The sequence below is a fragment of the Chelon labrosus genome, assembly GCF_963514085.1.
Source record: "Chelon labrosus genome assembly, chromosome: 11".
Lineage (NCBI taxonomy): Eukaryota > Metazoa > Chordata > Actinopteri > Mugiliformes > Mugilidae > Chelon > Chelon labrosus.
Genome location: NC_140344.1, coordinates 25534174 through 25550005, shown reverse-complemented (window position 1 = coordinate 25550005; position 15832 = coordinate 25534174). Strand labels below are relative to the sequence as shown.

At 43.1% G+C, this 15832-nt stretch overlaps 1 protein-coding gene across 1 annotated transcript in view; it reads right to left on the bottom strand.

The window, feature by feature from the left end:
• Positions 1 to 3778: 3778 nt before the first annotated feature.
• sf3b3 (splicing factor 3b, subunit 3) overlaps positions 3779 to 15832 on the bottom strand; it is a 30353-nt gene continuing 18299 nt past the window's right edge. The window contains exons 21-27 of the mRNA XM_084555331.1: positions 15158 to 15314; positions 11664 to 11789; positions 10384 to 10596; positions 9389 to 9487; positions 5942 to 6085; positions 5310 to 5414; positions 3779 to 5203 (exon numbers count right to left, since the gene is read on the bottom strand). Of these exons, the coding sequence (XP_084411457.1) occupies positions 5063 to 5203; positions 5310 to 5414; positions 5942 to 6085; positions 9389 to 9487; positions 10384 to 10596; positions 11664 to 11789; positions 15158 to 15314 (985 nt within the window). The 3' untranslated portion in view covers positions 3779 to 5062. The remainder of the gene's footprint in view (positions 5204 to 5309; positions 5415 to 5941; positions 6086 to 9388; positions 9488 to 10383; positions 10597 to 11663; positions 11790 to 15157; positions 15315 to 15832) is intronic.

The window sequence follows — 15832 nt, the reverse complement described above, 5'->3', positions numbered from 1 at the left end:
AGGTCTTTGGAGCTGGTCTGTGGGTTGAGTTTGACTGTTCTCACCATCCTTCGCCTCTGCTTCTCTGAGATTTTTCTTGGCCTGCCACTCCGGGCCTTAACTGGGACTGTGCCTGTGGTCTTCCATTTCCTCACTATGTTCCTCACAGTGGAAACTGACAGCTTAAATCTCTGAGCCAGCTTTTTGTATCCTTCCCCTAAACCATGATGTTGGACAATCTTTGTTTTCAGGTCATTTGAGAGTTGTTTTGAGGCTCCCATGGTGCCACTCCTCAGAGAAGATGCAAAAGGGAGAACAACTTGCTACTGGCCACCTGAAATACCCTTTCTCACGATTGGCTTCACCTGTGTATGTAGGTCAAGGGTCAGTGAGCTTACCAAACAAACTTTGTGTTCCAATAATTAGTGCTAAAGGTACTCAAATCAATAAAACAACAAGGGTGCCCAAATTTATGCAACTGCCTACTTTTGTTTAAGTAATTATTGCACACTTTCTGTTAAGCCTATAAACTTCATTTCACTTCTCAAATATCACCGTGTTTGTCTGCTATATGATATATTTAACTGCAATTGCTGATCCGAACAACCAATGATTTATAAAGGAAAATCCTGAAAATGATCAGGGGTGCCCAAACTTTTTCATACCACTGTAGATAGATAGATAGATAGATAGATAGATAGATAGATAGATAGATAGATAGGCCACTAGGAGCAACTCTTTGCGCTAAGAATCTTTTAGGAATATGGCCCCTGGAGTCTTGTATCCTTTTGTTTTTGTGAAGACTCCACAAGACTTTTACGTATAAACTCATACCCCCACCCTTTGTTTACAGCAGCATTGCCAGTGTTCCGGGTCAGTTTACCTTCCCAAACCCACACTCTGTGCCTGTAAGCTCACCATCTACCGTTATACCAATAAACACGCCGCTATAGCAAACTTTGGAATAAGGACTTTGAATATTTTTCTTCAACAAGAGCAACACAGGCCCCCAGACCGGGAGTGTTGTTGTGTTGTCGTGCATGGCTAAAAGTTAATGAAACAGACTTCCAGTGTCTGCGTCTTCTTTAAGCGTATGCTCTAATACACCCACGACGCTTACAGCTGGTGTCTGTAAATGTTCCTTTACCATTTCCAGAGGCGAGAGCTGCTTGGCACGGTGGCAAAGATGACGTTTGACTTTCGTCCTAAGACTAAGTAAACCGTCACTGACATTTGGAAACTTCCTCCTTTTAAACATGCTTACTGAAAGAGTTGGGTCATGATTAATCTGACAGGATATGCTGCAACTGGATGCAAAACTTGAGAAACAAGACATACAAGCAAAAACAACAGTAGTTTCATATTCATGGAAACGCGGCGGAGGTGGCAAAACCGTTTGAAAAGGTGAATAAAGCTGGAATCAATGTGAGTAGCAACGTTGAAAGAGAGAGATGATCTTCTCCACGACAACCTTAAGTGTCAAAGCTGTCGGAAATTGCATGCGACACTCTGACCGAGGAGAAGTAGCACTCCGATGCGTAGAGGCTTTAATTAAAATCTCTAGTTTGCATCTTTGTGCAGAACCGTTTAAAGCTTTGCAACGTGACGACCAAGGAGGATCGATCTGTACTGACTGCCTCCTGACCTGAAGCGCACTAAAGCTTCAATGGGGTCACCTGAAGAAACATGAACATTCCTGACATGTTCCAAGAAGTTCTCTGGATCACTGTCACATCGCACTCGGGTCACCGACATTGCACAAACTTGACGAGTCACGAAAGCTGCAGAGAAGGGAAAACCATTTTATTCTGAAGTTCAGCATTTACACTGGCGGCTTTCGGTCGACAAAGACTGCGACTGAAGTGATTGAGTGTATTTAGACATGCAGGAAAAACATCAGTCGGAAATTGCGGCTAACACATCTGACGACCATTAAGCCTGTGCATTGACGGGAATGCAGCAGCAACTCTTCCTCGCTGCAGGACACGATCAGCAATTATACAGAGAGTGATTGTGACACTGCTGAAGTGCACAAACACCTCGTCACAAACATGAATTCGCAAGCTCAGCAGTGTTAAAACCAAAGACGCTCGTCTATGGGGATGGAAAAGGTCTCAGATGAGTCACTTCATTCTCACCATGCTTTACCCCTGCAGGGAGGAGGGGGGGCTCAGAGGCCTGATTTTGCTGCTGAGGGCATTTTAAAGGTCAACGTTGTCCCCATTGATCGCTTTCATCCTGTTATGAAACATATCTGTCCCGAGAGGGGTGGTCTCTTCCGGGAGGAAACTTTCCTACATCCATAGGGGACCAGGGGTCGCTGGGTGGTTTGATCAGCATGAAAATGATTGGACGCGTATGTTAGAGCCTTCACAGTCACCACATCGAACGCCTAATGGGAGGTCTCATGGTGTCATGTGTTGGCCCATAACCTTAGGAAGATTTGTTTTTAATAAACTGAATAACTTATTTTATTACAATGTATTTCCCTGAACCATATTGCTATATATGAAAAGGCTACAGTATTAAATAAAAAAATAAAAAAATAAATATGTACAGGTTTGTTCATGTACACAACAAAATCCTATCCTACTTTTCTTTCTCTCCACCCTTTCTGCAGAAATAAAACCATATACTCTTATTTTTTGTCAGCAACTGTTTCATGCAAAAACTACACCGATCAAGCATAACATTATGACCACCTTCCTAATATTGTGTAGGTCTCCCTTGTGCCTCCAAAACAGTTGTAAATCATCAGAGAATGGACATGGTCCTTCTGAGGGTGTTCTGTGGTGTCTGGCAACAGAATGTTGTTAGTGGGGGGGCCTTTGAGGGGAGGGGCCTCTGTGGATCATCCCGCAGATACTTGATCAGTTTGAGATCTCGTGAATTTGGAGGCCAGGTCAACACCTTGTGCTGTTCATGTTTTTTTTTTTTTTTTTTTTTTTAATTGTTCCTAAAGTGTTTTTTTGTGTGTGTCTGTGTGTGTCTGTGTCAGGCTGCATCCTGCTGGGGATGACTGCTGCCATCAAGGAGTGTCATTGCTATGGGGTGGGGGTGCCTGGTCTGGTCTAGGTGGGTGCTACATGTCTAAGTAACATCCACATGAATGAATGCCAGGTCCAAAAGCTTCCCAGCAGAACACTGAATTGCCACAATGTTATTCACTTCACCTGCAATTGGTTTTAATGTTGTGGTTGATCGGCGTATACATCCTTACCTCAACCATAATCAGCACTGGTGAGCTTCAGGCAGTAAATTGTACCTTTGCACAATGACAGCCGAGCTGCTTCCCTCTTATTTCAGTCTTAATATTGTAATGACATTGATGAGATCTTTATTTATTTAAGGACAGATATTCACTGCCATTGAGCTGCTGAAGAACATCATTTTGCTCTAAATATTATTAGATGTAACAAAAAAAATAAGTAAATCTTGAATTTAATGTACAGGTTGAAGGATATTATCATCATTCCTAAATATAAATAAATGCTAAATCCTTCCCATTTTAACAAAGAAATTAGATTGTTTCCAGATCTGTGTAGTTGAGCGGCTTTAACACTTATCTCTGATTAGTGCACAGCACTGAGACTCGTCTCCCTGCTAGGTTTAAATCATTATCATCGAAAGTGATCAATTTGACCTTTAACCTAAAACAAACACAAACATCGGCCCCTTCTGGAGCAACACCACCGAATCACTTGCTAATGAGCCTCTAATGTGTTAATGATTGAGATGACCGTGTTGACAAACCCTCTGACTGAGTGGTGACTCTCTACACACAGTGAGGCCGAGAAATGACACACAAACACACGGTATTATAAAGTACAAAAACAGCTTTATTTACAAAAACAGACCACTGCCCCTGTCCCACAAACCCCTGAATTCAGTGACTACCGTGGAATGCTATGTCTGTGGCTGAGGTTGGGAATTTACTGGACAAGAACAACACCCAGTGCAAACCTTAGGCATTTTTTTTTTATTCTCCACCCACTTATTTAGTCTGAGTTTACCCGTCTTCTAATGCCACAGTATGGAAACACTTCTTGCACCGTGGCCCGACGCTCAAACTCGGTTAGAGGTCAGCTTCTGTTTGGGCTCCTGGGATTTGCGAGTAAGCAATGTGCTTTAATGAACCTGGGGACTTGTACGGTTATCGAAAAGGCGGGAAGTTTGAGGCGCTAAGAAAGGTTTAACGATACCATCTGGGACAATGGCAGACGTATCACACCTGATCGTTGTAATTAATACACATTAAAATAATCACACCATACAAAAACATGTTTCTTCAGATCAGACGACACACAAACGATAATTCTTTCTAAAGAAAATATTCCCAGCGTCCAGGCATGAAATCAATCTACACTCTGTGTACGTTAGGAAATAATTCACCTTCCTACTGGAGTTTCATGTAATAAATCTTTAAATAACGTGCATGCACTTGCTCGGGAGACGGCGAGCAGGTGGCGTCGGTTCATCTGGTGCTTGCACAGATGACGCTGCAGAATGTTGTTCACGCATTGGACCGTGTGGGACTTACTGTCACACAGCTGTATGCAAATGTTCACACAGTCGTACGTGTGAATAGAAAACTGTGGGCAACCAAATTTAGTAATGTTACGAGAAAAATGAGCCTCATCATGTTTCCCCGTAATGTAAAACGTATTAGAGGTGCTGCATGGGTGGTTTCCGCTGAACAAATCACAAAGTAGGTGTGAAGAACTGCCGCTGAATTCTTAGTAACTCGGTCTGAACATTGCGCAGCGTTGCCGTTCGCAGCATTGTGGCTGAACGCTCGCGCACCGTCGCAGGTACTTGAGTTATCTTGAAAGGCGTCTGCAAGTTGAGTCACCGGTGACCAACGTGGCTTCTTGTGTGTTTCCGTGTAATGTGTGTGTGTGTGTGTGTGTGTGTGTGTGTGTGTGTGTGTGTGTGTGTGTGTGTGTGTGCGTGCGCTCAAAGTCAACTGTTTAATGGCGTTCAATTTGAAACCCTGTAGGGGATTTGGTGCGTCACAGTATTAAAAATGCATGTATTGGTAAAAATGAATGTATTCTTTTGTCCCTCCGCTGTGTGTGTGTGATTAGAAGGCGTAGCGAGTACGAATGTCCTCCAGTTTCTTCGAGACCTCGGGTGGCGTCCTGTCCAGCTCCTCTGCCACGCTTTTCTGCTTGTGAGGATCCATGCTGTTGAACTGCTCGCACAGATCTCCATCAATCACATTCTGGAGAAAGAGAACAAAAACTGATTTGTTTCTGTTTCGCTTCAGATTAGTCAAACTGAAAGAGAGGGACCTTTACCACCGGGAAAAAGACAAGAAAAATACCAACCTTGACTGGGAAGTAGTACGATCTAAAGCTGAGATGGTCTCTGCCGCAGATTGGAGGAAACTCGGAGCGCATGTGCATCTCTAAATGCTGGAAGAAGTCGTGATCCTGGAGAAAAGAAGGAAATGTTTAAAAAGGGAAATGTCCAGAGAATGATTTCTGGGTCATTCAAAAACACAGATCAGGCATAACATTATGACCAGCTTCCTAACATGGGGTTGTTGCCTCTAAAACAGTTGGGACTCATCAGAGAATGGACATGGGCTTTCTGAGGGTGTCCTGAGGTGTCTGGAAACACAATGTCGTTAGTGAGGGGGGGCATTTGAGGGGACGGGGCCTCTGTGGATCATCCCACAGATACTTGATCAGTTTGGGATCTAGTGAATTTGGAGGCCGGGTCAACACCTTGTGCTGTTCTTCATGTTTTTTTGAGTTGTTCCTAAACCGTTTTTGTGTGTCAGGCTGCATCCTGCTGGGGATGGCTGCTGCCATCAAGGAGTGTCATTGCTATGGGGTGGGGGTGCCTGGTCTGGTCTAGGTGGGTGCTACATGTCTAAGTAACATCCACACCAATGAATGCCAGGTCCAGAAGTTTCCCAGCAGAACAATGAATTGTCACAAGATGATCAATTTACCTCATGTGAAGTGAATGGGACGAGTATGCCGATGCCTCCGGACAGCGTGGTGTAGACCAGGGACTCTGAACCTCCAGGGATCAGAGTGGTTTTCTGGAGAGACAGCACCGTCTCTCCTACATGGTAGTTCATTATTATTTCAGCCTGGAGAGACAAAGAAAAATGGTTTTAGTTGTCATCAAGCTGCTCAATTTGATCCGTCTGCAGCCGTTCCGATTGAAAATCACCAGAACTCAGTTACACGACAGATGCATCACTATTTCAGGTCATGACAACCAGAGAACATCTATCCCGACAGCTCCACAGCACATATTAAACGTGGCGTCAGTGCCAAGGTCACAGAGGAAATTGGTTTGGATAGTTTAATCCAATCACTGTCAAAAGCCTCTTTGCCAATAATTACAGGTAATAGTCAGGGTACAAAGGCAGCATCGGGGAAGCAATAAAACCTCAGTATTAGACGGCTCAAACCGCATATGGGACATACATGACACTGATGACATGAGACCAAGAAAGCTAAAATTAGCGGTGAGCCAGACGGACATGAAGTGAACAGAGCTTCCCTCTGATGGGAAACAGAAGCAGCTCTGTGCGGACAGAGAACAAAGTCTCCTGAGAGAGGGGTGCATTGACATGGTCTGCACAGTATCAGGAAAAATCTGTAATTGTTCAATAGTTCAATGGACAGCTGAACGTACATCTGAGTGATCATGATGAAACACTATCCTACCAGATAGAGCCCTGAATGCATGCCTCTTTATTTTTAGCCTGCATTCACACGGAATCTGGCAACAGCAGTCCTGCTATTACTTAGAATGGAGGTAGTTTAAGAGACAACAGAGTTCAGGAACAATAAATTAAAAAAAACCCATGCTTGAGCTGTATAATCCTCCTTTAAGGGAGTGCAAATATGTGTGGAGGACGTCTCTCTTCGTTTAACATCATTCAAAGTTCAGTTTGTCTCTGCTGCTGGATTCCCAACTAGTTTCAATAAGTGGAGAAGAGAGACAAAACACAACTACACCTCTGCACAACCCTGCAGAACGGTGCTGCACTGCCAGCCTCTCTGAGTACAGATCTCACCAGGTATGAGGCAGTCTTTTGCAAAGTGTTTTATTGTGAACACTTGTATCTCAGTGTTGACAAAGACACGATTTATTGGTAAGCGCTGATGTAAATCCAATGCTTTATCTCGTCCTATAATCCAAGGATTTAACATAAAACCCCAAAAGCAAAATCATGTAATTGCTGCTGTTGACTTTGATTTACATTTCAAATCCAGCATATACACATACACACCGCTAACCTTCAATTAGCCGTTAACAGACACTAGTCATACCAGTTTCAAACAAGTTTCTGACGCTCTGCCCCCTCCAGATGTTCCTATTTAAACCTCAACTTCCTACCAGTGACTTAAAAGTGAAGAAGCTACTCAGACGAGCGGTGAAACGTCTTCTCAAAAAAAAAACTCCACTTGCCTCTCTTAAACACTTTTTTGGATATCTTTGAATGCAAAACTGAATAAAAACAGTTCACAGTTCTGGTTCTTCGAGGCACCCCAGTACTTGTAGCTAAATGCTAATAAAAGCATGCTAGCGTGCTGTTTAGCAGGTATGCTTATTAAACAGTCGCTTCATTATTCCAGCATGTTCAGACACATTTTGCCTTTATTCTCTTATTAAATATTACACAATACAAAACCTTTGACGCTCAGTAGTTGATGAATCATTTCCCTTTAACACTTAAATGGCAAAGTCACTGTGACTCTACAGAAACAGAGGAAAGGTCTAAGATATTTATGCTTTTGCAATTGCCTAAATGAAATTTAGTCTGGTCCAAAATGATTTGTCGAAAGAAGCTAATTTCAATAAATAAAGTTCAGTTAGGCTGTGATTATATAATTCGTCTTTCCCGTCACATCTGTGCTCTGCTTTCATAGTTGATAACGGAGATGCATGAAGAGTGTGCAGAATGTAAAATAAGCATTCAATTCAAACCAAGACGTTTCAAACTGGCTTTTGCAGGCGAGTGGCTGAAACAGTTTGACCATCTGGATTCTACTGCTGCATGAGAACGTCTGATTTGTCCATTTGAGATTAAACAATTGAAAATAAACGCTGCCCTCTTTATTGGACACGATAAAACTAAATAAAAATTTGTATGGGTGAGGCACCAGAGCCAAAACCTGCCTTCATTCAAGTTAAAGCCAACTCTCGTGGCACTGGTCTGACTCCTGAGCTTGGCAGGCGCATGACCACGACAGCAGCAAAATTTGTTATCTGGCAACAAGCTGTGTCTGCAGGGGAGAAGGTGAAGAATTACCCACATGACGGCAGCAGCCCCGCACTCTAATCTGTTTTTCTTAATCAAGTTAGAAGATGTAGATCAGTTAAATCCCAATACATGCGTCCTCGAGTGGCTTGTGTAAACTTTTAATTCTGTTTTAATGATTTCTACATTTGTTTGGTTTGAGATGTGACAGCCTATCCACTTCTATCGCCATGACCAAGGCACAAACGTTTGAGACCTCCACAGTCGTTTCATTTCAGTCAACAGAAGCCGGTGTCTCCCTGACCTTAATCTTTGAAGTTGCATTAACCAAATGAAAAGTGGAATGCATCTAATTTAATCTAAGACAGCATTCAGGCAGACCCCGTACGGGTAACTCAGTTCAGCCGGCCAGATGCGAACACACAACAATTCGGATAAAGTCCGGGCGTCCGCAACCGCATCTATAAATAGACAGCACATTTCCAAACGAATCAATGTGTGCAGAGGCAGAAATAGCGGAGAAACGCTGTGTCACAAAGGCAACTGGGACCAGCACATAATGTCGAAATTGGAGGGACTTTCCCAGTCTGCGTGCTACCTAAACAGTTTTTGACCAGGATTTAAAATACGGGATGAGTGATGCTATGTGTGTGTGTGTGCGTTTCTCCCGAGTATGCAACTTGTAATGCATTTGCGAGCTGGTGAACGTTGTGGTCGACGGTGGTGTGTCTGCAGAGGAGGCAGATTAGTTGAGTCGGAGCAGAAGACGCCCTGAGTCACTTATCTCAGGCTCGCCACAAAACGCATCATTGCTTCCTCAAACCCTAAGGCGACGCTTTTCACATTAAACACTCACCTTTGCTCTTCCCTGTGTTTCTTTTACTCTCTTTTGCACGTAAAAGCTCAGAAGGCCCTTTTATGCACACACAAAACTGCAGATGTGCAGTCACTTCAGGTGGCTGGTTTCACTGGCTTTCCTCACAATGAGGTGTTGAGTCGTTTTCTAATCTTTACAATAAACACGCCTTACAGTTTTAACATCTTCTTCGGGGGGGATGCTAAGAAAAAGCTCGAGATGAGGCAAAATTAAAGACAAGAAAACTGTCCAATTAATAAATTACAGGTGACAGAAACCTGTATATTAGAAGCATGGATCGCTGGATAAAGGGGTTTTACCTTCTGTGACGCTCCGTTAAGGAGGCCTCTGTCCCACAAAGCTTTGTTCCCTGTGGGATCCTCATCCACGTCATCACTGGTGTTGGGTGGGAGACGCACCTGAGAGAACCAAGCAGTAAATGAAGAGATGTTAGTTCTTTATTATTTTATTTTTCATCTTGTTAGGTCAATGGTGTTCAGATTTTTTTTTTTTTTTAGAAACCTCACAGAGTCACCCACAGGATGCAATAACTGTTTTGAGTTGATGTTTTTGTTAATTAGCCAAAAGCTGGTAAAATATGAGAGGGGCTAGTCCAAACAAAGAGTAACAGTATTGTACAGTATTGAGTGGCTGGTGATTTTGAACATTTATATGTCAGGGGCGGGTAGATTATCACATTTTAAAAAGTTAAGTTTCCCCCCCCTTACAGGCGGTTTAGGCTTCACCATGAATTTGACACCGTAGCAACAGCGACAACCCAAACTCTACGCCGACCCTAACGCCGTAGCCGACGTCCACCTCCCCAGAAATGTAGCTACGCGGCACGGCGACGCAGACCGCAAGAGCTGTGATTGGTCCGCTTGGTAGTAGCGCATTTCCGCTTTAGTATTTCCATCCCTGCAATTTTCGAATTGATTGTTTTGGATCAATGACGATGGAACACATTGAGGAAAGGTTAACTGAGGAGGTTCAGAGATATAAACATTTGTATGAGTCGTCTTCGTCCGAATTTCTGCGAAAGTTTCAGCCGCCATTGTTGGAAGTGAAGCAGGAAACAAAATTAACCAACTGGCAAAAAAGACAGCGTTTTTACAGAGTGAGCTAGACTGACGAGCGCACAAGTATAAATGGTTTGCACCGGCGTTGGCTACGTACGTAGGTTACACCATCTATGTCCCGCAGTACCTTAAATGAGCCTTCAAGTCTTTAGACGACAGTGCTTTTTGCTGTATATCCAATGACTCAAGGCACAAATTAGATATAAACACCAAACCCTCCTTGCCCTTGTACTCACAATGCTGATGTTCCCAAACTTGTCAGCAGACGCCATGGTGTCGTAGTCAAGGAGACAGGCCGTCGTCACCCAGCGGGGATACGTGTCATCGGCGAAGATGATGAGCTGGTTCTCGTTACGTCGGTAGCGAACCCAGAACAGACTCTCCTGCACGTCGGACACGATGACACGCTGGCCGATGGTATAGATGCCTGTCACCAGGTTGGGAACGTGCTTGAGAGGAGAAATAAGGACAGCAGTGAGGAACACCCAGTAAAGTAGATTCAAACAAAACTGCATATGTAGCGTATGTTCTGTATTTTCCAATAATAGCCACGACTTCACCAAAAGTTAATTAAAATGGATGGAGTTAGACCCAAAAGGATGTAGCAACACTGCTGTACACTCCCTGCACAATAACTGGGCACACATTTATGTGCCTTGTTATGTTTAAGTCATAAACTTAAGCCATTTTACGTCTACCCCTAAGGCCTCACCAACACGATGAAGGCACTTCCCAACTCATAAAACAAACAAAAAAGCTATAAAACCAGCAAGGTTACCTCAAAGTTACCTTGACAGCGCATTTTCGCAACCAGCTGTTGCGGATGCACACACGAGATACTTGACACAGAAACACACTCCTTTCAACAAAACCAAAACTTCTGAACGCGAAGACGCCCTTACGAGGACAAGCCAGAGTGCAAATAAAGTGAAGTTGCCAGCAGACACTGGATAGGTTAATCGTATAATTGTTCATTTGATTTCTAAAAGTAACATACTACGATAGCTGTGAGCTTAATAAGCTTTTATTTTAATGCCCGTTTTATTTTATCAGATTAAACCATTAAAGGGGCTTTGGTTGATTCGAGTAGATTTGCAATTAAGCAAGCCTATTATTTGACCATAATGACCCCTAATCCGGGTTTCCGCCTTAACTCTGTGTAATTACATAACAATGTCCCTGGAGCTGAACTATCACCGAGGCAGGAGGTTGCTCTGGGGTGCAGTGGAGAATGTCAAGATTAGGACCTGTTGTAGAAGAAACAAACCATTCGAAAAACATAAAGCAGTTTTTATCAAATCAAGGCCTGAACCACCACAGACAAAAAAAAACAATCAATTATGATGAGGCTACTCCCCACTACAACTCCGCCAGAATTAAGAAAGAAGCAAGAAGTTGTCATAAAAACATTGCTTTTCTAAAATATCCCTCATCCTTTGTTAAACTGTTCTCCATAACCTGCAAGGACTGAAACTGAACAGCGTACAGAACACAAACAAAATCAGGTCTTTGTTACCTTGTTCTCGCATTTGCGTAGCAGCTTCTTTTTGCCCATGTCGTAGATTCGCAGTAGTTTCCCAACTCCGACCAGGATTCGTCCCTGGAACGGGGCAATGGCCAAAGGCACGTCCTCTACTGGGGTCTGGAAACAAAAACATTACATATATTTAAAATAATAATAATAATTATAATAATAATTGTAAGGAGAAACTGGAGCACTGGAATAACTAATTGTAAGAAGAGTCCAATCTCTTACTTTAAAGCTTTAGACATAAGCTCCAGATCCCCTTAGGTCATAGATCAAGTCTGAACTAAGCTCTTTGTAAGTGTTAAGTTTTGAAAGTGGCATAGTTAAGTGTCCTCTACAAGGCACTTGCAAAGGATAATGTAGTAACTTATGCACATTTTATTTTTTATTTTTTTAAAAAAGGAAACCGCATGATTTAAATCCAATTAAATCAATTAATTTGATTATGAGTTTCAGAAATGGGAACCCAAAAAAATTGGTGAACTCTTGTACATGCAGTTTGAAGCAACTGCACAAACCGAAAAATAAATAAATAAATACCTGTTGAAAATATTATAAAATATATATCTGTATAGTTACGCACATATTGCCTATTAATACCCACTTTTACTTTTACTTTTAATTGCACTACTGTTTTTACCTTTGCTATGACACCTCAATACTTAGTTTCATTCTCTTCCATGTATCCCATGCTTTATAATCACAATAAAATCTCTCAAATTACCATTTCCTATACTTTCCCTGTCCAAAATAATCCTCAATCACAACTGAAAGTCAAGTTGAAAATCCACATAATTCCATTTCCCCTCCGGAGACAAGTGTCTTGTGATGTTAAACAGTCAGCAGAAAAGTCCTCGTTTTCTGTGGCCTTTAACAGTACCTGTCATTGCTTTGATGCACGTTTAAGGTTAATTGCCCCACAGGACACATGAATCCTGCCAGAGCTTTAATTTAGAAAGGAAAGTATTTAAATAGCCAAAGAGGATGGTATGTCTGCAAAATGAGATGGTACTTCACTTACGTCATTGTGCCACTAACCCCTCACAACTCACTAACTAAACTTGATTTGAAGTTTTAAGGGCGGCTGCATTAGCCTTTTAGGAAGCCTTCTCTTCAGTTTGGCGCCTTTCATCCCGTCGTAAAAGGTACATTTGAAAGTCTAGACATTTAAGTTGACACTGCAACCGTCCATCACTGATACAGAGACTTTACTGGAGTGTGAGTTCTCTTTTATTGTCCCTTTAAAAACATGCTTCCTGAACCACTGGGGGCTATTTAAGACAGGAAGGTTGGAAGGTAGCTCCAAAATTATAACAGAAACAGTGCGTGGAGGGAATCAAACTGGGTGAAAACTGGGAGAAGCTAAGGCCAAAGCAAATGTGAGTACAACAAAAAGCACAGGGTACACTATATTGCCGAAAGTATTCACTCACCCATCCAAATATCTGAATTCAGGTGTTCCAATCACTTTCATGGCCACAGGTGTATAAAATCAAGAACCTAGGCATGCAAACTGCTTCTACAAACATTTGTGAAAGAATAGTTCGCTCTCAGGAACTCAGTGAATTCCAGTGTGGTACTGTGATAGGATGCCACCTGTGCAACAAGTCCAGCTGTGAAATTTTCTCGCTACTAAACATTCCACAGTCAACTGTCAGTGGTATTAAAACAAAGCGGACAGAGCGGGGGTCAGCAGATGCCGAGGCTCATAGTGGTGCAACTTTCTGCCGAGTCAGTCGCTACAGACCTCCAAACTTCACGTGGCCTTCAGATTAGCTCAAGAACAGTGTGTAGAGAGCTTCATGGAATGGGTTTCCATGGCCGAGCAGCTGCATCCAAGTGTAATGCAAAGAGTCGGATGCAGTGGTGTAAAGCACGCCGCTTCTTCATCTGGCAATCTGATGGATGAATCTGGGTTTGGTGGTCGCTAGGAGAACGGTACTTGTCTGACTGCATTGTGCCAAGTGTGAACTTTGGTGGAGGGGGGGGATTATGGTGTGGGGTTGTTTTTTCAGGAGCTGGGCTTGGCCCCTTAGTTCCAGTGAAAGGAACTCTGAATGCTTCAGCATACCAAGAGATTTTGGACAATTCCATGCTCCTTAACTTTGTGGGAACAGTTTGGGGATGGCCCCTTCCTGTTCCAACGTGATTGCGCACCGGTGCACAAAGCAAGGTCCATAAAGACATGTGGAAGAACTTAACTGGCCTGCACAGACTCCTGACCTCTACCAGACAGAACACCTTTGGGATGAATTAGAGCGAAGACTGTGAGCCAGGCCTTCTCGTCCAACATCAGTGTCTGGAAGAATGGTCACATATTCCCATAAACACGCTCCTAAACATTGTGGAAAGCCTTCCCAGAACAGTTGAAGCTGTTATAGCTGCAAAGGGTGGGCCGACGTCACATTAAACCCTATGGATTAAGAATAGGGTGTCACTTAAATTCATATGCGTGTAAAGGCAGATGATACTTTAGTCAATATATTGTAGTTCCGCTGCATTTTGGAGCAGGCAGCCGTTTCATAAAACGGTGTAAAGCTCTTCTGCAAAAGCACAACGAAATGAGCAAAGTTGAGGAACTGGGTACCAAGAACCGGTCTTAAACTGGTACCGGCTTAGTCAGATGGATGGAATACCCAAATACTATAATAATCAGTTTTATGTCTGGGTATCCATATGCATGGGCAAAAAATGTGTGTTCTTCCCAGATAGACTCATCTAAAATATCTGGTTAAGTGGTCAGGAAATTCCCAAGTGAAAAGTGGCTGACACCACGGTGCAACACAACACTCATGACTCATTTCCCCTGTTAATCCAGAGCAGGTAGCAAACACACTTGGGAGGATTCACCGTTATCGTCTCCACCCAGATCAAGTTACTGTGGAATTGCCCAGAGAGTAGCCCGTGGCGCCTGGGTCACAGAGATCGGTTTGCTTGTCATTTAAGCTTTATCTGGGGTTGTCGTGCCTGGTGCCCTCTGAAGACATTTCTCCCTCGAGTCCATTCCTTCTCTGAGAATCCACCTTAAACCATGACTTGCAAACATTCCGGCTGGTAGATAACGGATTCCTCCCTGGATAGGGATCTAGTCACTTTTATGCAAATGAAACGTGTATATACATGCGTCTGACATCGGTTGTCAGCTGTCAATCACACAACAAACAGCAATTTTATCTGAAGAGCAACAGCTTTCTGGATGTGTTTTTTACTCAAGCCGGCTCAACCAACCAAAGATAAGTTACAGCTGCTGTGATTATCTGAATATGCTGATATTCAGGCAAAGACAGCAGAGCAGTGGCAATTATCTGCACTTGCGGCATCTGCAGTCAGTGGTTACAATTTTCTCTTCTCTGGCAAAACATGGATTAATATCATAGTCACCCATAACAGAATTTGTCATACTGCCCAGCCCTACTCGGCAGCCTTGAAGTCAAATAATGTCAGAGGAGAATGGGGAAAATTTGTAGAGTTGAGTCACTCACCTTGTGAACAAACTCCAGTTTCTCCGCTCCACTAGCGAGTCGATAGGTGTAGATGAAGCCTCCGCCCACTGACCTGGGGTTGAGGATCATGTCTCTGGCAACACCCACCAGAACGTACCATTCATCCCCCGTGTTGGTAAAGCGACAAACTGCAACACTGTGTAAAATATCAAGCACAGACAAAAAGGGGTGGGGGGGAGAGTGCATTAGACAGGGGCTCTTGAAATCAAACAAAAAAATAAATGTGGAGCATTAATAACAAATCAAGTAAAGCATTACATAAGCACGCAACTACGCGCCGGGATATGACGTAGCAGTGAAAGCAACATCATTTAACGGGGACGATAGTATAAAAAAACAACAATATTAACTCAATACTTAGATACTGAGTGGGGCTGGGCGATAAAACGATAACGATATCTATCGCGATACACACGCGATTGATATCAATAGAAAATACGTTCGATAATTTCACTCTAACTCTGAGCCAGAACTGCAAGTCATTCTGGGGGGTGTAGGCAGAGGAAGGGCTTTAGCCTCTCGACCTATCACTGCCCAGCTAAGCCAGGTTGGTGGCATCAACAACAACAAAAAGAACGGCGTGGAGTGAAAGGAGAATACCTGTGCGACAGCGCGAGAGGAAATTGTAGATAAAAAAAAGGAAAGGTCACGTCA